Source organism: Cyprinus carpio, chromosome B16 (assembly GCF_018340385.1).
Source record: "Cyprinus carpio isolate SPL01 chromosome B16, ASM1834038v1, whole genome shotgun sequence".
Taxonomy (NCBI): domain Eukaryota; kingdom Metazoa; phylum Chordata; class Actinopteri; order Cypriniformes; family Cyprinidae; genus Cyprinus; species Cyprinus carpio.
In genome coordinates, this window is record NC_056612.1 from 13,269,948 (window position 1) to 13,295,863 (window position 25,916).

At 37.4% G+C, this 25,916-nt stretch overlaps 1 protein-coding gene across 5 annotated transcripts in view; it reads right to left on the reverse strand.

Moving 5' to 3' along the window:
* Positions 1 to 366: 366 nt before the first annotated feature.
* Positions 367 to 25,916, reverse strand: part of ddr1 (discoidin domain receptor tyrosine kinase 1) — a 33,685-nt gene continuing 8,135 nt past the window's right edge. For 2 of the 5 annotated variants that reach the window (XM_019119155.2, XM_042740849.1), the window contains 18 exons: positions 20,780 to 20,932; positions 18,112 to 18,214; positions 15,125 to 15,353; positions 14,884 to 15,031; positions 14,651 to 14,753; positions 13,500 to 13,686; positions 11,373 to 11,622; positions 10,400 to 10,513; positions 9,654 to 9,701; positions 8,307 to 8,467; positions 7,368 to 7,569; positions 6,608 to 6,721; positions 4,775 to 5,070; positions 4,491 to 4,618; positions 3,456 to 3,653; positions 3,091 to 3,355; positions 2,108 to 2,257; positions 367 to 2,028 (listed from right to left, as the gene is read on the reverse strand). In XM_019119155.2, coding sequence (XP_018974700.2) covers positions 1,888 to 2,028; positions 2,108 to 2,257; positions 3,091 to 3,355; positions 3,456 to 3,653; positions 4,491 to 4,618; positions 4,775 to 5,070; positions 6,608 to 6,721; positions 7,368 to 7,569; positions 8,307 to 8,467; positions 9,654 to 9,701; positions 10,400 to 10,513; positions 11,373 to 11,622; positions 13,500 to 13,686; positions 14,651 to 14,753; positions 14,884 to 15,031; positions 15,125 to 15,353; positions 18,112 to 18,214; positions 20,780 to 20,876 — 2,934 coding nt within the window. In that variant the 5' untranslated portion in view covers positions 20,877 to 20,932 and the 3' untranslated portion in view covers positions 367 to 1,887. The remainder of the gene's footprint in view (positions 2,029 to 2,107; positions 2,258 to 3,090; positions 3,356 to 3,455; positions 3,654 to 4,490; positions 4,619 to 4,774; positions 5,071 to 6,607; positions 6,722 to 7,367; positions 7,570 to 8,306; positions 8,468 to 9,653; positions 9,702 to 10,399; positions 10,514 to 11,372; positions 11,623 to 13,499; positions 13,687 to 14,650; positions 14,754 to 14,883; positions 15,032 to 15,124; positions 15,354 to 18,111; positions 18,215 to 20,779; positions 20,933 to 25,916) is intronic. The other 3 variants (XM_042740850.1, XM_019119157.2, XM_019119158.2) reach the window with 3 other exon arrangements.

The following is a 25,916-nucleotide window of genomic DNA, read 5'->3' on the forward strand; positions in this document are numbered from 1 at the left end:
ATGCAATTATTCTGCCACATTAAATGCTCAAGCACTTTAAAGTCAGGTGGAGACTGACTGGCTGTCAATCAGCTGGGAAAAAAAAATTGAAATCTGAAAGTGATTCCAATGAAATCATTATCATTGTGTTTGTAGTGTGGACTTTTTATTGTTAGAATTCGAATCAATTAAAGCTTTGTAGTTATCATCCTTAGTGAGAATGGGCCTTAAAGAACAATATCATTGGAATTACTTTCAGAATATTTTTTTTTTCTAGCTGATGGAGGATAAAACATTGAGAGCCAATCAGAATCCACCCAGCTGTACAGAGCTTGAGTGAATATTTCTTGAATATTTAACATTATTGTTTTTTTTTCTGGCTACTATATAATTATCGTTATGGTCGTTGTTCTTGGTGTGAACATTCCTTTATAGTCAATGAAGGATGGAGTGATTAAATGTTGAGATAACTGAACAAAAGGCCCACTCAAACCAAGCATGAAAGCTCTGTTTATTACAAGCACAGGCTGCAGGTTTGTCTTCTGCAACTTCAAATGCTCAAGACCCTTAAGAGTCAGATTTTGATTGGCTTTCAATGTCATCATTCTGAAAGCGATTCCCACCATATTGTTTCTCTGTTGATATCATTATAGCTGTGGAGTGGGTTTCCTTGTTCTTACAGAATTATAAAGATTATTAAAACTTTATAATTGTATTTTTTGTCCATGATGTGAACAGACCTTAAGGGACCATTTATGTGCAGACATACAGGGGTGGAGTCACAGAAATCCATTTTTTATTTTGGCTGAATTTGACAATATCATGTAATAAGCCCGTGTTTGACATATCAGCTTTTGATGAACATTATTATTTACATATCGTAAATAATTCAGCCATTTGTGTACATAATTTTGAATACACACCAAAAGTGCTACTGACATTTATCGACACTTTAAATGGTTCTCCAAGAGGTCAAAAAACGATTTCATATCAATGAGATGAAAACGTCCCACTCAGTGTTGAATGTTTAACGATCTGTGAGCATTTTTTAATGATGAATTACCCTCCACCACAGAAAAGACGTGAAAAACTTGCTGATACATCCTCAGATTGTCTACATGACTACGAATGCTAGCAAAGTTAGACTGAATTTATTGATAAAAATGTTATTCACTATTTTCACTCAATATGCAAGTATAAAAGACTATTACTATATTTCTGCTATTGTATCTTTTAATACGCATATCTGTGAAATGTTTCCCTAAATGGACAGTTTGTAGAGCCGTGTGCTTTTGTGCTGCCTGTCATCTAGCTTTGAAACCCTCCACCAGTTTATATGATTGTGTTTTGACATCTATTCAGTGTTCAGGGAATGAAGAGACAGTTTTGATACAGGTTAGAGGACCAGGATTTAAGGTTCAGATGCCAAGCAACATTTTATCCCAAAATCAATCCCACATTATTCCCGTCGACCCATCGTCACATTACTGGACCTCACAGAACACAACAGACTTCAGTTTTACAGCAGGAAACATTTACAGAGAGGTTTCATTCTTAGGTTCACAGAAAAAATATGAGGCAGAATAATGTTTCAGAAAAAAAAAAAAAGAATTTCTGTGGTGCATTCTGGGAGATTTGTATCTCTGTGAAACTAGATACTGTGGAATAATGATTGATAGGGGGAACAGCGAGTCTTAAATGATTTGGGGATAAAATGTTGCTGGAAGAGTTCAGGATTTCAGGATAAGGGGTGAGAAGTGGGTAATTTGGGGGCACCGAACCTGCGGCTTTAATTTCCCCCAAGCCACCCATCCAAAAATGCACAAAAGAGTGCTTAAAACACACCACCAGTCTGTGGTCCACACACACTTTCTTACATTCTTTCGCTTTTCATCTCTCTGTCACTTTCTAAACCATGTTCATGGCGTCTTCGGTGAGGAAGGAGTGAATGTACGCAAAGGAAGGCCGTAGTTTACAGTCTCTGTTCCAGCAGCTAAGCATCAGCTCATACAAACCCTGTGGGCACACAGCTGGGCGAGACAGGTACACCTGATCAAGAGAGAGAGAGTGAGTGAGACTGTCAATGTTTTTCTTATAAGGGTTAATAAGTGTCAGCAAACACACATACCTGTCTGCCCTGGTCTCTGAAAAACTCCCCAGCGTTGTCAATGACCTGTTCATCGGTCATGTGACTGTACGGCTGCTCCTGACACACACTCAGCATCTCCCATAGCGTCACGCCAAATGCCCACACGTCACTCGCTGTAGTGAACTTCCCCTACACACACACACGCATGCATACAAAAAAAAGATGGGTATGCAGAACACCAGTATTATGTACATTGTGAGTTAATAAATCTATACATGCATATGACATGTTGTTTATGGGACTTTATTATATCCAGTGGGGTCCAAAAAGAAAGAAACATGCTAAAATTATATTTACGATTTGTGACACTATGCATGTAAGCTCCTTTGTTCAGATAAAAATGATTCAAAGATTTTTTTATAATAAATGTAAATGCTACTTAATGCATATAAATTACGTAATTAAATTTAATTAAAGCAATGCAAAAAAAATAAAAATGAAGCATTTTTACTAGTGGTCGTAAATTTTTGGACCCATTATATAGTATATATTTTTTTATTAATACATTTAAAAAAATTCAGTTTGTTGTAATATATTTATTTACTAAAAGGTAATAAATATTAAGTCTGTAAATAAAAATTAATTAATAAATATAAATTAACTAATTAAATAGGCTTTTCCCTTTTTAACCACAAAGATATATTCACTAGTTGTCACAGATTTTTGGAATTAATCAATAAAAAAAAATAAAAAAATATATATAATATAATATTATATATACGATAATAAGTCATAATAAACAAAAATAAACTAATATTCTTCATTATAGTAAAGCATAAAAATAAAACTATATACATATTTATCATTCATTAATAAATAAAAAAAAGTTATTGAAAGTTAAATTATAATATTTATTATAAGATAAAAATGTCTGATAAAAAATATTAATGAATAAATATAAATTAAGTAAATGTCTCTTCCTGTATATTTTCATTTAATTATAGCAAAGTTCTAGTTCTCACCATGAGGATGCACTCCCATGCCATCCAGCGAATAGGCAGCACAGCTCGTCCCTGTATCCTGTAGTAATCACCAGCATAGAGGTTCCTGCTCATGCCAAAATCAGCTATCTTTATCTGGCGCTCTCCGCCGCGGTCCTCCCCCTCACCCCTCTCTCCACCCACCAAGCAGTTCCGCGTGGCCAGGTCTCGGTGCACAAAGTTCAGAGACGACAAGAACTTCATTCCTGATGCGATCTGACTCGCCATGGAGATCAACGCTGGGTAGCTGAGACAGAGAAAGACATTTACCCTTCCATACTATGTATTTCTATTACATAATATCATTTCTGTATACTGTCATAGTACTGCTCTGTGTGTTTGTGTACCTGATGGTTGGTGTGTTATGTGAAGGGCCGGTCTTGTCCAGCAGCACTCTATGGGAGAGGTACTGATTGAGGTCGCCGCTCTCCATGTACTCTGTGACCATACACAGTGGGTCGCTGCTTACACACACACCCAGCAGGCGGATTATGTTCGGATCCTTCAGGCGAGATAAAATCTTCACCTCCTTCAGAAAATCATTCCTGTTGAAAGAAGAGCATGAAAAGAATGAGAGCGTAACAAGAGAAGGGGAAAGAGAAAAAACAGAACATTAAAGGGAAAGTTCACCCAAAAATGATTTCATTTTACAATTTTCATTTACAAGTTTTTTTTTCCTTTTGTTGAACACAAAAGACGATATTTTGAAGAATTTTGAAGAACCAAACAGTTGTTGGCACTCATTGACTTCCCTTGTAGGGAAAGAAATACTATGGAAGTCAATGAAGAACATCAACTGTTTGATTTCCAGCATTCTTCAAAATATCTTCTTTTATGTTTAACATAAGAAAGAAACTCATACAGGTTTTGGAACAACATGAGGGTGAGTAAATCATGACAATTTTCATTTTTGGGTGAACTATCTCTTTAGGATATGAAGTGTATGAAGAATTTGAGTTTACTACAGTTTTATAAAATACACAGCAGGTATTGTTTTACAGGTGACAAACTTTTCCAACCAAATCTTAAAATTCGTTACAAAACATGCAACAATAAGATAACACACCCTTCTATGTCCCTCTACACCCAAAGTGTACTAATACATCAGGTTCTTTTATTTTATTTACACAATTAAACTTTTTAATTGCTCAAAAGGCAGTTCATTTAGCCATTCAAAATTGCATTAAAATATTTTTAAAAAGTAATAAAAATTAAAAATGAAAACAAAATGAATACAAATTAATAAATTCTTCTTCTTTTCATTCATTCATTCATTTTTTAATTTGTTTTACAGTTGTGAAACTTTTCCAACCAAATATTATTATATTTATGATATCTTTATGAACTATAATAATATATTTTTTCAATGATAATTCAGTTACCTGGCATTTTTCGAGGCATCTGGCCTTAAAATCTTCACAGCCACCAGCAGAGGGCGCCCTTTCCTGACATTAAATGGGAACTCAAGGTTTGCGAGGTCCTGAGGGTTTTCAATCTCACACAGATGCACCTATGAGGAAACATACAATAAATGTTATACAGGAAACAATATTATTTAAAAAGACTGCTTTTGGCCACAAATGAAGGTTTCTGGAATAAAGATTTCCTTAAAGCAAATAGAGTTTTTATTTGTAATTTGTAATATTTATGTAATACTAAATTATACCTCTCCAAATTGTCCTTCTCCCAGCTTCTCTTTGAATATAAGTCGTTCCCGTGGCAACTCGGGCAGTGGTGGACAATCAGTGGGCGTGGCTGAGAGGGCGGGGACTGCATATGTATTGTTACCACTAACCCCTTGCAGACTGATGATGTCAGCTTCTGCATAATGAGGAACGCTTCCCCCGCCTCCGGAAACTTCTCCATAATGAGCTGCTGACAGGCCAGGGGGCGGAGCTCCGGGGTAAGGAGGCGGTCCCTCCTGAATTGGAAGGCCTTTATCAGCCATATCAATAGCACATGCTGAGAGGAAGAAAAGGTACAGAAGAAAAACTTAGAATAGAGAGCTAATCAGCCTTATGACATAATACTAATGAGTAATTATGAACCACACACATGCACTTAAACACTCACATACACTGGAGAGGACACATTATACACGCACACTGTGAAAACACCAACATACTCCTGTGGGCTCATGTGGTACCTCATCCCTGACAAAATGATAAACTACCTTCTTTTTTTCTTTGGCCCTGTAGACTTAGAAAACAAACTCTTATTTTTGCTCTCGCTAATATGTCCACTGACAATATGAAACGGTGGATATACTACTGTTTGGGGTCTTTTAAAGAAAAAAATGATAATTCTGGTTCCGTAAGCACAAACATTTGATCGAAAGTGGGATTATGAAACAGTGGGATATTAAAAAAAATCTGTTAAATAAATGCTTTTCTTTAGAAGATCCTGTTCATCAAACAATCCGGTTGCCACATGTATATTAAAGGGATAGTTCTCCAAAAAATTTAAATTTGCTCTTAATTTACTCACCATCAGGCCATCTGAGATAGGTGACTTTTTTTTCTACTAAATCTTCTTTACTGTTCTACTGAATTAAAAAAAAAAAAAAACAACTACATATTGTATGGCGTAAGGGTGAGTAAATTATTAGTAAATTATTTTTTGGGTGAACAATCTCTTTAAGCAGCACAACGGTTTCAGTGTTGTTAATAAAAATGCAGCTCAAGAACCAAATCAGCATATTAGAATGATTTCAGCTTTGCCATGACAGGAATAAATCACATTTAAAATCTAGTTATTTTAAATTGTAATAATGCTGCATAATATTTCTGTTTTAATGTGTTTTTGATCAAATAACTGCAGTCTTGATGAGCTTTAGAGAAATTAAATTATGGATTGTGTTTAATACCATTTTGTGGTGGAAAGTCAACAATATCTAAACAGGCTTAATATTTTCCCAATTTTTTATCATAAAAGATAATTTAATACAATTGCATTTTTATTAAAAATTAGACAAAAATTAGTTTGTCATTTTGTTTTCTTCACACATCACCTTAAGCATTCCATTGCCTCCTGGGTAAACACTTACATTAAATCTTAATAAATGTTATTATTTACAAAAATGTTTTTGAAAAGTTGAGCTTCTTTTTTTTTACTGACTAATAAATGTTTATTTCATTCATCATATTAGTTTTAAACATGCTGATTCATATTTTTGTGGTGGATTTTCATATTGCAATATTGCAAGTTTATGTCTGGAATGAGAGTAAACCACTATAGGCTTCCAAGACAATTTTAAATGTGTCCTTCGAATAACAAAAGATACCATTTTAAATCTTTTAGTTTTAATAAAACAAATCAACCCCAGAGACATAAAAGTCCCAGAAACACACTTAAATGTTTAATATCCTTGGTGCTGTTCTGGGGCCATTATATCACTCTAACTGTTACCTTTAGGACTTCAGGGAACTTTATCTGCTCACTGGGGAGGACACCACCCCTTGCCCCTTTCTTAGGGCAAAATGAACCCCCTCTCTCTTACCCTGGGACAGGTTTTGGGGCTTTTCTTGCTGGCTGTGGCAGTTTGTCAGCCTGTTGGGGCCATGTGTCAGGTCAGACAGGAGGAGATGATATGCTGGGTTGTTTAACAGCAGTGCTAGGAGGACACACACACACACACGAATCCCACGGACACACGAGTCCACGAAGGGCACGACAGTGTGAGCGGTCACCACACGACAAAAAACGACACGAAACGGCACAATCACAACCAAACCACAGCACAACACAACACAACACGAGACGACACAACAACAAAACACAAACAACAGGGGCGTTAAGGGGTGACAGAGCAAACCAGTTACATGTGAGATGCACAAACGCAGCAGGCAGTGTTATCATTGGTAATGATGCAGGCTGTTAATCATCTTTTCATTGGTCAGTCCATCATGGGATATTCGTTTATGTTAATTAATATACGAAAACAATCACACAAAGATTAAAAAATTAAGTATCAAGAAAGCAACTATGGAAGAAAAAACAGGAACATTTGAGTACAGGTGGGGTATGAGTGAAATAAAATCTCCCTCCCTCCTCTCTCTGTCAGATAGGACAGTGGCTCTTTGTGTTTGGGTTGTGGATTGTCCTAAAGTACTTTTTCTGATGTCGTTTTGGCAGTGCTGTTCACTCTCCATGGTGACCCGGGTTCCTGTGCGCTTACTGAGTGAGGTATGTGAATGCTGAGTGTGCGTGTGTGTGTGTGTGTGTGTGTGTGTGTGTGTGTGTGTGTGTGTGTGTGTCACCTGTGCTGTCACATTGCTCTCGGGGCCGCAGTACAGTGCTGGGCTCTTGGTATTCTCCCTCGCGGTCCCGGTCGTCGGGGAAGGTGTGTATGCGCTGGTAGCGGCTGGAGTATGTATGGGTGTTAGTGTTATTGATCACTACGTTGTCCGATGGAACTGAAAGATGAACCCGCAGCTCGTCGCTGGAGAGGGTGCCTTGGGCCTGGATATAGGGAGACAAAATCAAAGAGCCGTGAAATCAAATTTGTCTGTTTGCCATCTGTATGCTAGTATACTCCTAAAATACTATAACAGATAAATGCAAATAAAATGCAGTTTTCTATTATGAGAAAATGAATCAAACAGATAAACTACAAAAATATTTTGTTTTCATACAACAGTCTAAAAACAGGCCTGGCCGATATTAAGCATTTTCATGGTTATCGGTATTGGTCATTTTCAAAACCGATTTCCCTATAAAATAATTTAAATGCAACATTTTTGAGCCCTTGTTACTCTCATTTTAATTTTTACACCAGACATATATATCGGTTCAAAATATAGGTTATCGGTCTACTTGATCTTTAATAAGCATCGTGCCTAAAAAAAAACACATATCGGTCAAACCCTTAAACACAGTAGTGGCATTCCTGAATGAATTAGGATGAACCTTAATGTTTTCGAATTAATTTGTTGACTGAATAATTTACTGACTCACTCATAAAGATTTTACTTGATTTGGTAATAAATTAATCAGTGTTTTTGAATAAATCACCTCAGTTAATGATTCAATGACTTACTAATAAAGACAAATCACTTATTTTATTTCTACACGAATCGGTGCTTTTGAACGAATCATTAGAACAAATGAGTTAATGACTCACTCACAAAGACAATGATACAAACACTGAAAAGTCCCAGTGCTATTAAACTGTATAAAAACACAGCAAGGAAAAACACCTTGCCAAGTAGTTTCTTCCAGTACTGCCTCCAAAGTATGACAGCTATGACAGCCAGTAGGAGCAGGATAATTCCAACCAGGCAGCCAATCAGGATGGCTGTGTTGCTGCTGTCATATTTGGCCACAGGTAAGCCCGCCCTCAGAGTGACTGCAGGAAACTCTGTTAAAACCAAGCACAACAGTTTTATGATTAAATGTGTATGTTAGTGTAATGCTAGTTTGACTTTACAAATGATTACAAACACCAAAAATGAGGTATTTAAAGGTGCTGTATGTAGGATTGACAGCAAGCGGTTGAACTAGGTATTGGAGTCCAAATTCAAAATATTGGAGAGGGTTTTATTTTCACCCAGTCAGATTGACGCACACGCAGGTTGCCAGATTGACAACACTTAACACTTTCATTTGCAAGCTTCCATGACTGAAATGAAATACGTTGTGTTTCCCGTCAACTGGCAACCCGGGTGCCGAAATACAATTGGGTAAACTGGCAGTGGGCGGGTTTCACAAACCAAAGCAGAGACTGATATTTTGTCCCAGAACGCACATTTTGAAAGGAGAATAACTGACTGTAGCATTGTTTTTCAGAGTATGTTAACTTAGTATGTTTCTTAAATATCTGCAAACATATTATGGTATTTTTATGCTTCAGTAGAGTCAAAAACTTACATACAGCACCTTTAAAGACCTACAGAGGGTTTAGAGAGTAAAACCAAAGCTTATCTGTCCATTACAGCCACCTTCTTATCTTAGTGCTGGGTGGGGCAGTAATAAGTAAATGCCTTCATGGTCACTGACACACTTTGTGTGTTTTGACTTGCTTTCTTAGCTTTCTTATACACTGTGTGTGTGTGTTCTTATGTTGGTAAATTTAGGAGGCAGCTGTTGTTTCGGGGGACTGTAATAAGCTTTGACGGGAGTAAATGAGCTGTGAAAGTGGGCACAGTCCTAAAGCTGGGGAAACTGAAGTTAAATCAAAGAGGGACAAGAGCAAGGACAGCTGGACCAATTCCACAAAGATCCTTTTTGAGTTTGGTTATATGAAACACTCAAAACAATAGAGCATTGTTAAAGTCAAGAAAAAAAAAAACATCTGAATCATGCAAAAAAAACATTCTCTCCAGGCTTCAAGATTGAAATGCATGCACACACACACACACAACAAACAACCACATTCTCAGGGGATTTTATGAGGGCAGGGTTTTCAATTCTAAAGAAGTTTAGAGGGGAGCATCATAAAAGGCCTCTGTACTGGTAAACATGCCATAAAAATCTAAGACGTAAGAACAAGTATTGGAGATGGTACTCTTTTCTTCCCCTTGTCCTTCTCTCTTTCTCTCTCTCACCTGTTGGTATGCTGCTGGGCAGCAGTGAAGTAATGGTCATGAAGAGGTCTGGAAAAATGAGGGTGTACAAGTCAGAAGAGGGCGAATTAGAGAGATGGGGTGAATGACATGGGAGTGCTGAAAGATGAGGGAGTGCAGACTGTGAGGATGGGATGAAGCTAGGCCTTTTCAGTTCGTAAGGATGCATTTTCTCAATAATTCTCCAAATAAACCACATAAACAGGGTTGGAAATCAAGAAATGGTTCCATCAGAAAAATTTAAATAAGTAAAAATGTATTTATTGATTTTTACATATTTAGTATCCTTGGTTCAGAGTTTTTTTTTTTTTTTTTTTAATAAAGAGTATTGTTAAAATTTTTGTGATTCCATTCCAATACTATTTCCACTGCACAGCCAGTGAAGGATCGAACGCAACTGTTTTGAATGAGCGCACCTTTTTTTAACAACCAAAAAGTTTCATTGTCTGTTGCGAAAGTACTGACGTTCCTCTCATTGATAGCAGAGGAGTGGATCCAGTGAAAGCTTGATGGGGCGACGCGGAATGAAAGTTTTTTTAGGAGTCATGGCAATAGAGGCGGCGCAACTATAACGACATATGAATAATCCTACCCACCTAAAGCGGCACTAAACTACAGTGGAAACGCAAACCGAGCCGAACTGAGCCGTGCCGAGCTGAGTCAAATCGTACCACGCAGTGGAAAAGTGCCATACTGTATGTGGAGGGGTTGACATGCATCCGACTCACCAGTGGGGCTGCTGGTTCCGTTTGCGGGGCTGGGGGTGTGAGGAGAAGTAGCATTGAGAGGACGAGTGCTGGAGGAAGGCAGAGGAGGAAGGATGGATCCATCCTCAAATGGCACTGGAGACAAGACAGAGAAAAGATAACAGAGAAAGAAAGAATTAGATAAGCAGGCTTTATCTCTGATACAGCATGAATATTGATCATTTTGGCTCTCTGTCTTATCTACAGACATATCAAGTACTGGTCTTAAAGGGAATGCGACACAAAGTCTCACTTTTTCTCCAAATGACTGTTGTCAGCTCTAAGTATCCATGCAAGCCATATTGATTTGCTCATATTTTGGTTGATACTGACCAACCAATCAGAACCAAAAGTCACGTTATTTAGTTGGCAGTACTTACTTACTTCATTTGGATAATTTAGCTATATTTCATTAAAGAAGTCCATAAGGATGAGCGCAAAACATTCAGTGAAGTCAAGATTTTCTTTGGAATGATGTGGGAATATTTGCTTTGTGGCAAAGGATCATATTATTCATTACTTTCCTTCAAGAAAAGACAACTTAAACCAGTCTAAACTGTTTTTGTTGGTCTCAGCTGGATTTGGGGCACTCTTCAACTGGTATGGCTGGTAGACCAGCTTGCCAACTAGAGAAACTAGCATACACCAGCTTGACAACACTGGGAAACCCACTAAACCATATAGTTGGTTTAAGATGATTTAGCAGGGTTTTTACAAAACTCTCTAATAAAAACTCAACCAGCTCAGCCTTCAAACTGCATAACAGGAAAAAATCCTACAAAGCTGAGCAAAGCACTCTTTCTTCTCACTTTGCTCTGAACTCAAATCAAACAGCTATGTAATAAGTCTGATACATAATAAATTGCTGCTATATACTTGAAAGTGGCTGCAGCACTGTATTGCTAATGAGCCAGAGTACTTTGCTGTGAGAGGTCAGGTGTGTGTGTGTTCATACTCGAGTAGAAGCTTATCTCGCTGATGAGGAGCCAGCGGTCACTGAAAGAAAAACGGCAGCGGAGAATTTGCGCCGGTTGTCCTCTGAGCGGCAGTGAGATGGTGCGGGACGAAGGGTCGTGTAGGTCAGACAGCGGCACTTCAAGCCTGAGCGCAGGCTCCGCCCACGGGCTCAACAGACTGGCCTTAAACTCACAAACCACTTCGTTGAACACCCGCACATGCTGAGTGTGTCTGTGATTACTGTGCACCTGAAACACAGACATTTAAAAATAAAAACTGCAATCAGACACATCAAAACTGCTGGGAACAAAATTAAGGAGCAGTGGAAACAATAGAGAAACACACAGAAGTTATTACTACACAAATGAAGAAAAAGAAAAGAAACAGGGAGCAAATAGTGCTCCCTGAAGGGCAAGGTGGAGGGCAAGAACATATATAATGTGAAAGGTTAGACATTGATGGTGTTGTAAGGTCAACATGTAACTGCTGCGCACATGTGTGCAAATGCTTACTGATACATAAAACAAATCAAAGTGCTACAACAGTGCTGGAGGTTAATACATAGCCAAAGCTATCATGGTGACACCTCATAAGTCTCTCTCTCTCTCTCTCTCACACACACACACACACACACACACACACATATATATACGCCTTGGTGGGCTGCACTGAAAAAATGATTTTGTAAACAAAATAAACATTGTTTGAGTATGTTCTACAGGAAAATACCATTTTCAGTCTTTCTTCTTAAAAATCTACTATTTGTGAAATTTACTAGCAGTTTCTGAGTGAGAACTGTTTTGAAGTAAATCCAACAATGATTTATTCTCAGTGTGTGGCAAACTTTGCACTGGAGTTCCTGAAGCAATGGGGGGTTGATTTGTAGAGGAAAAGTGCCAGTGAGGCTTTCGGTATTCTGAAACTGCAGGAATACACCCGGAAATACTCTAAACAAAGGTCTGGGAGAGTGAGCACAGAGAGGCAACATAAATCATCTCACAAAGGCACGTGAACAAGCGCTTGCTGTCATGGGAAATGTTTTAATAGGACCTCTGGCCCTTTTTCTTAGTATCTTTTGGGAATCTGCTGCAAGACTTGCAGGAAGCAAGTATTAGAGGAAGTGTTCAAAACAGTGGGAAGCTGCAGGAAAAACAGGGCGACATGGGAGCATGATGGCGTTTGTGAATTATGTTATGTCAGAAAGAAATGAATGAAAAGAATGCTCTCTTGAGACCAGGAAGAAGTGGTACAAACAAATTCTCATTCCTGGTCAGAAAGACCCATAAAAATGACAATGCACTCACACGAACACACATACATGCAAAAAAACAAACTAAAGAAATAATTATGGCGCCACAAATTGGATACAAAACACTCGGATGCCTCTTAGAATCACACACGACCACAAATGCAAAGCCACAGGCAGAAAGACGAACAAAAACGAATCAAATGTTCATTAAAGGGTTGAAGGATAATGGCAGACTCCTGAGGGTAGAGGCAGAGCTTCATTACTGCCCTACTAACTGACTGAGATGAATTCTGGGATAGTGCTTGCCGTCTGGCACAGTGGAGGGTTCAGGTTGAAGATCAACAGCAGATCATTTACTCACCCTCATGTCGTTCCGAACCTGTATGACTTTTGTTTTGTTTTTTCATCTGCAGAACACAAAAGAACATATTTCGAAAATATCTTTTTTATGTTAATGGAATTCAATGTTATTTTGGACTCCAATGACTTTCATTGTATGGACAAAAACTGTTATTTTGTGCTCCACAGAAGAAAGAGATGAAGATGAGTAAATGACAGAATGTTCAGTTGTTGGGTGAACTATCCCTTAATGTCACTCTCTCATGAACGCACATACATCAGTTAGCGGAAGCTAGAGATTATACTTTATAAAGTTTTAAATATGGATTTTTTTTCTTAGACAAACACAACACTTCACTTCAAGGCCTTTATGAACCCCCCTGGAGCCGTGTGGAGTACTTTTTATGATGGATGGATGCACTTTTAACTCCGACTGTATTCATATCAAAGAAGACATCATGGGGCAATTTGTATTTGTGGGTGAATTATCCCTTTAAGTGTCCAAATATATTTTGGGCTGCTTGTACACATACTGACCTGCATGGTGTGAAAGACCCGTGTTTTCTCGAAGTGAAATTCAATGTCAACAGTGGGCTTTCCCAAGGTTTCTCGATTCCAGCCGACGTAATCATATCCTGGCCACACTCTCAGCTCTTTACTCTCCATGAAATCATTCCCACCTAAAACACCATCACACAACTGGCCCAATCCTCCGAACATCACCCTACGGAGAAGAGAGAGACATAAGTCATTAGGCATGTGCACACACATAACACACAGATGCATGTACTCACATACATGTTGGAATTTCCCATGCATACCCACATCTGGCTAGCGTCATACGTTAGCTTAGATATTGCAAACATTTCTGCTCCATTAAAACACATCTGGTAATGTTTCTACACAATATTCATCAACCCCACCTGACAGATACACATACATACACAAGAAAGGGCTCTGGACTTTAACATACATCACAGAAAATTAAGCCTGACAGGAGCAGGTGAGATTTGAGAAGTTTACCTCAGCAAGTTCTCAACTGCTTGTTTCTGACACACAGCATGAACCTAGGGTTGTGATCCAAGAAATGGTTGTTTTTTCAGTTTTTTATTATATTTTAAAATATTTTAAATCAAATGTTTTCATCCATCATTGGTTCTAGAATGTGTATTCTTCTACAGTTCTAAAAGACTTTGCAAGTATGATTCCAAATGTACTCTGAGCCAGTTTTTTTTAGCAAATCAAAAACATACAAGCGAATGACTTAAAATACACTTTCCAAACAAAATGACTCTTATGAGTCAATTAAGTGAATCAAACACATCCAGCTTAAGACCGATTTGATTTGTGAACGTTATTGAGAAAATATATATTTTTATTTATTTACTTGTTTATTTTTAATGCAATTATTCAATTATGAGAGTATTCATTTATTTCTTTATGCCATTTATCATTTATTTATTTAGTCCAAGGGAATCTTATAATCCAAATACCTATTTCAACTTACTTTCTTGTTGAGAGACAAGAAGTTGATGATTTGAAGTTATATTTGATGGTTTCTACATGATTTTAGTTACTAACTTGATAGCACACGTACAATTTTCATGCAGATGTGAAACACTTGCAGGAAGTATGAAATTACATTCTTTAAAAAATGAAAAACAAAGTTGAGTGTGTGTGTACATTACCCTGCCTCTTTACTGCCATCATAGATGGAGTCATTAAGGTAGACAGGAGTGCCTGACAAGTCCATCACATGGCCCACAGGAGCGGTGTACGCCTTTAGTCCGTCTAACAGAAAAGCAGCACATCACTCAAAGGTAAACATCATTCCATTGCAAAATGTGCCTGGTGTGAATGTAATGGAGTTGAGAGTGTGTGTGACCAGGATGATGGATTGCTTGTCATGTGTTGGACTCACCCTTCCAAACACAACCGTAGAGTTCAACTCTTAGACACACACTCATCACGCGGTCCGCCAGCGGGTAAAAGCGCACCATGCGCGCTATGATGGGTGGACCCAGGTCCTTCAGGACCACATCATATGTGTTCTTGTTCCCTGACACCACCTGAGCCAAAAACAACAGAATAACTGTAAAATATCTAAGATCCAAATTCTGCTAACAAAACATGATTATTAAAGCTTAAAGGGGGTTACAAACCTCCTGTCCCCAGCGGTCCTTCCAGGTTATCCAGTGTCGTCCATCACGAGAGTAATGTAGCCGGTAACTGCGTGCAAACTCCCGTCCGAGCCCGTCTGCATGGCGACCCTGTGTGCCCACCAGAGACAGGAAATGAAGCTTGCGCAGATCCACCTGCAGGTACTCTGAGCCACTGGGAAACACTGGACCAGCTGGACACCACGCCCCATCCCCCTCTCCAGTACTCAACCTAGGACAGGACACAAACATAAGCATTATGTACATGCTCAACTATACATTCACAATTACAATGGTACAATTAATTATCCTGAAAATAACACAACAAAGCAAAAATTCTCAAACAAATCTCATATTAAAACAAAAACAAAACAACACAAAACAAAAACACAACAACGCAAAATACAACACACAACAAACCTAAACAAGCAAAACAAAAACACAACACAAAAGTATAATACAACAAATAAAAAGAAAAACAAACAAACAAAAAAACACAAGTAAAATACAACACAAAACAAAAAACTAAGAACAAAACACCACAAAACAAAACAAAACAAAAACACTACAACACAAAACGTAAAATACAACAACACACAACAAACAAAAACAAACAAACAACTAAAATAAATAAAACAAAACATTTAAAATTTGTACAAAAAAAACAAAAACAAACAAACAACAACAAAAAAAAAAACTACAGGCTAATGAGGTGATATGTGAGAGGTGAGGTCTGTGTATAAACACAATTACCTGGTTACGCTTTCTTGCATGCCTCTAACACATACGCACAGCCATCTGTATGACATTTAGGCCATTTACTCTTTTAAACTTCCTAACACACTTCACTCACTAACACAAGTAACAGTCTGAGCTGTCGGCTGGCTCAGCATCAGTACTCAACGTTCCTCACTCATAGAAGAAAGAACAACACTGAATGTCTCTGCATTCAGCTACTGATATCACATAGGTGACGAGACACTGATGACAGACAGTGGAGACCACAAACACTCAAACGAAAAGAGAAATGTGCCTGAAATAAGATATTCCAGTGAGGTGAGGGTACTGTCACTTCACTGAGACCTCATTGTGACACAGCTGAGATCAAGAAACTGAGACCAGTCTGAGACATTTCAGATTCACCCTTGAATCTTCACCATGACCTCAGAGTCACAGAGACACACGGATCAGTCTCACAGACCCTTTCAAAATCCAAATGAGATTTAGTCCACTTTGAAATGTTCTTCCATGAATAGGACACTTAAACCATCACAGTTCAGACAAGTTAAAAAAACAGTGTTGGTCCAGATCCAATTTAAAAATCGTAAGTGGAACAAAACTACAAACAAGGTTTGTTCCTGCAGAGCATTCCACCTCTAACCAGTTAACAACGTTTGTTTCTCTGTAATACTGTTTATTCTTTGGTAACTTAATCTGTGTTGCTGCTTTTCCTTTGTGAAGAGTGTTGGCTTGTTTTTAACTTTATACAAAGACTTCAGCAATTGTGTTCTTGAAGAAAAATCCTGTTCATTTTCTCCACAGGGGAACTGATGTTAAACATTAACTTATAAACTCTTAAAGACAGACCTACTGTAAAGTATATTGTTTGTTAATCGATGGGATATGCTTTTATAGATAGTAAAGGATAGCAAGGAGAGTAAAGCCTGAAATTCTTGATATTGTGGGGACTGGCATGTGGTCCACATGAGAGAGAAAAAAAAAAGTGTAACAATGCTAACAGATTTTCTGTAAGGGGTAGGTTTAGGGTTAGGGGATAGAAAATATTGTTTGGTCAGTATAAAAGTAATACAAATCTATGGAAAGTCCCCACAATTCAGAGAAACTTAATGTGTGTGTGTGTGTGTGTGTATAAACAATGTAAAATAAATTTGTAAAATCAAAAAAAAATTTCTCCTTCAATAAAACCATTAAACACACATTATTTTTACATTTGATATTTTCATACTTTTTTAGTCAAATTTGGAAATGTTGTGATTCACCTCATAGCTGGTTGGTTTTGTTCATTGCTTACAACTTTTTAAAGACTTTTTCAGAATCTCTGTAGGGAAAAATGGTGAATTGTTATAATATACTTTTTATACCATTTTTGTACACAATGAATAGCATACATTCATTATACAGACATCTTTGCTCCTTGTTTGAAGGACACCAATGTGCCAGAAGTGGAATACAAGTTCAACAGATGATCAAAATAGTTGTTAGTTGCAGCTCCTCTTCCTTTGGTCTTTCTCTCACGGCATCTGTTGGTCTTCTGCATATTGTCACACAGCTGTTCTTCTGAGAGATCATGTGTGAGAACCCACCCTAACATACAAACATCTCACACACCCCTAAAGCACTGTATCCCCACCATAAATCCCATCTTCAGCACCTCTCAGCACCCCGTCATTCCTCTTAACCTCCACCCTCTTTCTTCTTTCCCTCCCCTTCTATGTTTAAGGCTATTTGCCCCTCTCCCTTGCTTCATTTTTTTCTGTAAATCTCCTCTCCGTTCAAAATCCCCCTGCTGTCTTAAACAGAATGTGGACTTAATAACAACCACATGATCTGTGTGCTGCCAAAAAACAGAAAAGCCCCTCGCGCACACACATGCTTCTATCTGTTTCAAGGAGGGATAGTGATGCTAACCTCAAAGCTTATTAGTCGTGTGGTTTTGTGTCTGCTTTTGTGATTGTTGTGTGTGTGTGTGTTACGCCTGCTACCGTGTGTGGTATTGGCCTGTATTCAGCAGTATGTGAGTCTAGTCCAGACAGACAGTGCTGTAATGTCATTACCTAATGCTCTATATCAAGATACGCTCCATTACTGACATCTCATGTAACCTAATCACGTCCCCTCATGAGCCTCACAGAGCCCACGAACACAAACAACCAACCACAAATCACAAACACAAAATCAGAGTGAGAATACTGTATTATGCATGCAACTAGAAAGCAATGTGTGAATTGAAAGCATGTGTTCACACTTACCTGCCATGTTTGGCCTCGGTCGAGTCGGACCAGGCACTGGATGCGGTGATGTCAGAGTCAGGTATAGTGCCATCCTCCATCCCCAGAGCATAGCGACACTTAGCTGCGTGTTACAAAAGAAAAGACTTCAGGCTCTGACAACACACTCCAAAACTAACTTATGAAACACACATAATGTAGAATCAGGACTGTGACAGAACTGTAACTAAAACTTTATTTCAAGGTCTGAGTGTTACAAAATGTTAGATTAGTGAATTGATGGATGTGTAAATAAAATATTTTATTTTGTTTCTTTTCTGGATTTTAGCCTGAGAAAAAAATATATTAGATGAAAACTTAAAGTATGTTTAAATTAAAATACTAAATTTATTACAATGAAAAAAAAAAACTGAAAATCTGAAAATAAAAGCCAATTAAAAACTAAATACTAAAAATTAAAAATATATTAGATGAAAACTTAAAGTATGTTTAAATTAAAATACTAAAAATACTAAAACCAAAACTGAAATAATTACAAATAAATAATTACAACCAAATTAAAACAAAATTACTAAAACTAAAATGAAAACTGAAAATAAAAATAATTTAATAAAAATTCAAAATATTAATAAATACTATAATAATATAGAAATAATACTACAATAACAGCGATTCTGACACAAACTCATTTACCTAGCTTTTTCAATCTACATGACGGCATATCATGCACTTCTGTTTTTTTTTTTTTTATATTGTTTTTAATTATTATAGTAATTATTATAGACTTATCCTGATCAACTAAAGAAAAAATGGCAATCAATCAAAACATTGTTTATATTTTACACAAATAACATGTTAACCTACAATATATACTGTATATATTAAAATATATATTAAATGTTAAATATAATTATATCACAATTAATTTTTTCACATTTACTAATAACAACAACAATACTAATACCAACAGTGTGGTGACCTGTTTAACATGACAGCCCTACAACAACATTTACTGGTTATTGATTATTTATTGATTTATTGATTAAAAAAACATCACTGGAACAATGTTTTATCAGACTTGTCTGAATTCTTGGGATATTTTTGTCCTTAAAATATAGATAAATAAAGTCCCACACATGGCACAATGTCAAACTCGCAACGTTGCATTGTTGGAATTACTCAAGCAATGTCTTACAGATGTAGCACAGGGAGCAGGAAAAAATGAAGAGATGAAATGAGGAGAGTAGAGAAAAATTCTGGCACAAACAGTGCTGAAATCATCCGCTCGGATCACATGTCAGTCCTGCCTGTGTGTCAGTCCAGAGGGTGTGCCTGTCAGCGTGAGCTGAAGCTGGGGCTGATGGGTGAGGTTTTGGGGGGGACGTACTCAGTTGCTGTAAAGTGAGTCATGAGATAAGAATGCGAAGGCTGGAAAACAAACCCTGCCCAGCCAGTGAGACCCTCACACACCACACACACACACACACACACACACACACACACACACACACACAGACACACACACACAGAGAGAGTCACACTGTGGACAGGTGCCTGTTTCATTACATCATAACTCTGCTGCCAATAAAATGCTTTCTCTCTTCCATGCTCTCTTTCTCTCTCCATGACTCTTAATCTGTCTATCTCACACATCTCCAGCTAATACAGAGCAGAAGAGAGCTGCACTTTACAGTCATTCTGGATTAAAAGCAGATGTTTTCTAGTTTCAACAATAAACAGTCTCGGTGACATGAATGCAGTCATTGTCTGCTCCTGATCTGTTTGCACCTCCATGCTCATCTCTCTCTCCTTAGGAAACACATTGTCCTCACTAAGTCAATTGTTGCACTGGGTGATTTCACTAAATCTGGGGTTTTAAACCTCGGGCGTGAAAGAGGGTGTGTTTGTGGAAAATATTAGGAAGAAAAACTTAATTCAAAGGTTGGGGTTATTAAATTTAAACCAAAAGTAACAGTAAATACATTTAAAATGTTATTAATAAATGCTGTTCTTTTGAAATTTCTATTCATCAAATAATCCATGCTAAATGAGCAGAAATATTGCTGCAATTATTTAATTTGGCACCAGCCTCTTCATGTGGCATGTTATGTGAGCATTGTTCCACGTATTCTCAGACAAAAATCTGCTTTACCTCAGTTAAAACTGCACATAAATCCACTTAGAGTGTGCTAGAAACTACTCTATTAGAGTAGCATTTCAATTCATTTTTTTTTTCTTTTGTGAACTCCCCTCACTATCTCTCCTTTCCCTCCTCTCCTTTTCAGTCTCTGGCAAGCTATACATGCAGACGTTCCAGCTTATTACATGATTAACCATCAGTAACCGGTCATGGAGAAAAACACTGCAGCTCATACGCATGGATCATAAGCCTTTATTCAGGGACTGAATATAATGACTTCTAATGACCACAGAAACATTTCACAGGCATTAAAAACACATTAGAAACCCAAACAAACACAAAAGAGGAAGAAAACGTGGATTTTAAGAATTTAAAGACAGGAGAGAAGACTGATTAAAGGAAATCTGACTTTAGGACTTTGGGAGGACCCACACATCCTCAGGGTCGGACCACAAAACCACAGTTAAATAAACTGAGAAAGGGTGTTTCTCACACTAGCTTTGATGTATGACAGGAGCAGAACACCACCAGAACACCTGACATTCTTACCAGAGTCAAAATGCCAATCCACGTCCTGGGCCGCTGTCCAGGAAACGAGGAGGACAGTGAGGAGGGCAGGCAAGAATGGCAGCATCTGTGTTGCCATAGCAACAGTGACACCTGGTTACCTGTCCAGAGTTGAACTATCTTCTACAGACATACCTGAGGGAGAGAGAGAGAGAGAGAGAGAATGGGTCAATTACATTAACTTAAGTGTATTCATGTAAATTAATCATTCATTTTAACAATGAATTGAATCTATACGTTTCTTTTTTTTAGCTTTTTTATGTATTAGTAGGTATACCTGGCTGTAAAGTTTGTGTAATTCTGAGCTGTTGTTTTTCTTAGTTCTCTTATGTTTTACTGTTAAAGTTCACTACAAATAATTATAAAAAATATATATATAATTATAAAAAAAAAAAAAAAAGGAAAACACTTCAGTATAGGAACCAATTCTCACTATTAACTAGTTGCTTATTTGCATGCCTATTATTAACCGATTGACTTTTGATTAGTACTAAGCACATATGCTGCATGACCATATTCTACATCCCTAATGCTACCCAATACCTATACTTCTAACAACTACCTTTCTAACTATTAATAAGCAGCAAGTTAGGAGTTTGAGGCAAAAGTCATAGATAATGGTTTGTTAATAGCGAGATTTGAACCTTAATATAAGGTGTGACCAATAAAAGAGTAAATTTCCACATACTGTATTAAGGATGCACAAAACATTGGAACTGTATCGATCGGTTGTAGTCTGATATTATAGTTCTAAAATATATCAGTAGTCAATATTAGTTTTTCTTTCGGTAGTTGTTTTTCATTTTCATTTAAATTAGATTCAATTAGATTACCTTTGCTATCATCAAACGTTCACCCGACACTAACACATTTATATCACTGTTAAATGTAATCTTTGAATAACACCGTTGTACACTGTTTTTATATATTTTTGTGATGTCTAAATCCATTTGTAGCATTTCAAATCCCATTTATACTGCATTTCCGCATTTCATAGTGGAACTGTGTTGCTATGACTATTACATTTTTATCCATTTAATTTTAGGGTGAAATATGATCTCAGTTATGATGTCAAGCAAATGAGGGGAATCTCCACCTTTCTACAACTGATGAAGTCAGTTGGACTGAACAGATATAAACACTTGAGATCACTTCATTTACACTGGTGGTCCATCAAGCTTCGAAACACTCCCAAACTCAACATACTGCAAGCCAACAGCCACATTTATCAAAACACATTAGAAAAAGAAATGACACAGCATGCCATGTTTACATTAGAATAATGAATGACACAGCAGGCCATGTTTTCTAAGTGTGTGTTTGTACATTAGGTTTCTTTTTTTAACTGATACACTGATAGTAATACAAAATGTTTCTTGAACACTAAATGATTTCTGAAGGATCATGTGACACTGAAGACTGCAGTAATGGCTGCTGAAAATTCAGATTTCCCATCACAGGAATAAAAAAAAACATTTGAAATAAAACAGAGAACATGTATTTTAAATTATAATAACATTTCACAATATTACTGTTTTTCCTGCATTACTGATCAAATAAATGCAGCTCTGGTGAGCATACAAGACTACTTTCAAAAACATGAAAAAAATCTGTCTCAAACGTTTGACTGGTAGTGTTATATGCACATGCTACATACTTGTTATACTTGTTGATAAGTTACAGCTTTTTTTTTTATCACACATGCTGTTATTCCAGCATCGTCTGGCATTGCTGTTATTCCATCACCGTTAAAACAAGGTCTCTGTGAATATGTGATTTGTGTTTGTATATGTGTATATGGAATGGGGGTCTGAGAGTGTGTGTGAGGTGGCAGCAGCTGTCCCGTGTGGAGTGACAGCGCTGGTTCTGGGCTCTGTGAGAGAGACAGACAGCTGATGCACAGCTGTGCAGACACAAGGACAAAGAGAGTAGAAGAGAGTAGAATCTGAAAGGAGGTGTAGAAGAGGTGTAGACGAGGCATGCATGTAATAGACCCAGCTTAATGGACTGTGTGTTAGTGTGTGCTTGTCATATTTAACATACTCTCTGTGTGTGTGTGTGTGTGTGTGTGTGTGTGTGTGTGTGCACGCGCAAGTGAGTGCAGCAGCCAGTGCAGCTGTCCTGAGCTCGAGACAGGCGGTGGCCAACACACACAGGCTGCAAGTGTTTCCAAAACCCAGGGAAAACAGAAAGGATGGGATTGAGAGAAATATCAGTCTGTATGTCAAATAATTCGTTGTAATGCAAGTTTGAGTTTATTACAGTTGGCATTACGAATCCTCTCACGTCTGTTGACAATAAGTGCAATCGCTGTTATGTAACCTTAGCAACCTATCAACAATTTCAATTAAGCGAATCAAAATGATTGAGAGGGAGAACTGAGACCATGGCCAAGCACCAGTGCGAGTAAAAATTGACTTTGGCAAGTAAATAAAATAGAGATAATTGGCAGTTGGCTTGTAACTTTATTATGCACTGCAACATTACCTCATCTAAGTCAAATTTTAAAAACAATAGTCAGATCTTATCAAATCAAATATTTATAATCGACTAACTCTTATGAAAAAGTACCCTTAAGCATAGTTTTAAAAAAAAAAAAGAGTACTGAATGGAATACTTTGGGGCATTTAATTGCATGTTTTATAGTTGAAATGTATATTAAATGCAATTATCTTAACTTTAGAGTTCCTTTCTTACCCAGCATGAACATCTTTGAATGTAATTTCATAAATACTTCTATAGTCTTTAAAATATGATACTACCAAATGTACTGACAAGCATTTATGGTAAACTAAAACATACTTTAAATGTAATTTCTATTGAACCATGTATTCATGTACTTAAAAAATATATGCAATGACATACTTGTAATGAAGTTGCAATTTAGTACATTTAAAATACATTTACATTATAAAGTTATTGTTCACTGAAAAAATGAAAGTTCTGTCATTAATTACTAACTCTCATGTTGTTCCAAACCTGTAAGACCTTCGTTCATCTTCAGAACACAAATAAAGATATTTCTGATGAAATCCGAGAGCTTTCTGACCCTCCATAGACAGCAAAAGAACTACAATGTTTAAGGCACAGAAAAGTAGTAAGGACATCATTAAAATAGTCCATGTGACATCAATGGTTCAAGTGTAATGTTATGAAGCTACGAGAATACTTTTTGTGCACAAAGAAAACAAAAATGATGACTTCATTCAACAATTTCTTCTCCTCTGTGTCAGTCTTTGCCACGTTTTCACAAGGGCATCACGACGCAGGAGCCGGCATTCTGACGTGAAAGGTTCATCTCTCTTAGTTCATTGTCAGTATATTCTGGTTCAAACACGTAAGGCTGGGCAAAAAATTGCAAGTCACCCTCTCTGTCTGTACATTCTTAAACCCCAGGTTAATGTTCTTATTTGCATATTTGCGGTGGAGAGTCTAGAATTAACTGTAAGAATAATACCGTCTCCTCATCACTCCAGTTCACACGCTTTCCATCGTTTGACATTTCATACTTTTCTCTCACTGGCTGTCGTTTACACGACACACGTTTCTGGTTACTGAAGTGACATGAGCCTCGCTGCTCAATTTCTGATTGGCTGTCTGTTGCCAGGCATCCAGCAGCAACAAGCAAACACCACTCTGTTTCACACTGAACAAACTTAGCACCGCAATGCGGGGTTAACATCGTAAATGCAGTGCTAACCCTGCTCCGGTAAAGAGTGGTGCTAACACCGCATTCAAATTACCAGTGTGAAACGTTTCTTTAACTGGTTTTATAAGTGGTGTTTTGAATTATTATAAATTAGGGTTATGGTTAATGTTGGTGTTTCTTAATTGTGTTAAGAAACACTCATGAAAGTGTATGTTTTAATAACAAACAATAAGTGGTCTTATTATACTCATTGATATTACTGTACACTACAAGTGCACATTCAATACACTTCTTTTACACAAGCAACTGCAACTTTCAATATGGCAGCTATAAGACTGGAAGCCCTGTTTTATGGTAAAGATCCAACCATGTGTTTGCTTACTCTAATCTAGAATGCTCACACACATTAGCTTGATCAACCTTTTTTCTTTTTCTCTCTCTTTTTTTTTTTTTTTTGCATGATTTGACTTTAAGAAGCACAATTTAACAATTTGTTGTCAGATTTTATTTCTGATTAGAAATTTAGGTAATTTTGACAGTCATGTAGATTTTTTCCCTATTGAGATAGACAGGAACTGGATTTACATGGCTGGAAATATTCACTCCAGGGCCGTTATGAATATGACCACTGAATGAACTGACTTGCAGTTGATAAGATGTAGAGACTGACATAATGACCTGCACTGTTTTTCACTAATATGAAAGTAAACAAAATGGCTAAATCATGCCATTTTAATTAGTACACAAATGTGTATGTGTGCAAAGTTTCACTGCCTGTAAGAATATTCTGGCTTGCAGTTGTATAACCTTGGACCCTGAGCACAAAGGAGAAGGGGAAAAAATTTCAGAAAATATAAACGTCAGGAAATGAGTTCTGCTGTAAATCCAAAGGTAACGCAAGTTTATATGTTAGGTTTGATCTGATCTTTCATTTCCCCTATAAATGTCCATTTCATGTTCTGCAAGGAAAGACATTTCTATATAGCAGCATTAGCTTCATGTGTCTTTGCTGGAGCGGGTGAATGAGCTAAACTTCCCCAGCGGTTATAAGTATGCTGATCTGGTCCTGCGGGAGCCATATAGGAACCAGGCTGGAAAGACGCCCCTATGTACTGGGTTCAAACACATGAAGAGCTTAAACACTCAAATGACTCACTGCATACATCAAAAGTCAATCAGAACCCCTATACATTATATAGTAACAATGTGGTTCATAACTCAGGTTGACACCACTGAGGTCACTCTGGGTGTGATTCTGCTCTAGGGAATTTCACACAGCAAATTCGTCAGTTCAGCTCCATTTAACAAAACCCTTTCTGACAAAGTTTTAACTGACTTGCCTGAAGCAAGTTCACACACACACACACACACACACACACACACACACACACACACACACACACACACACAAGCACATCAAGAACTGTCAGTATCAGACCTGCTGATAAAGCAAAGCTCACAAATGCTTAC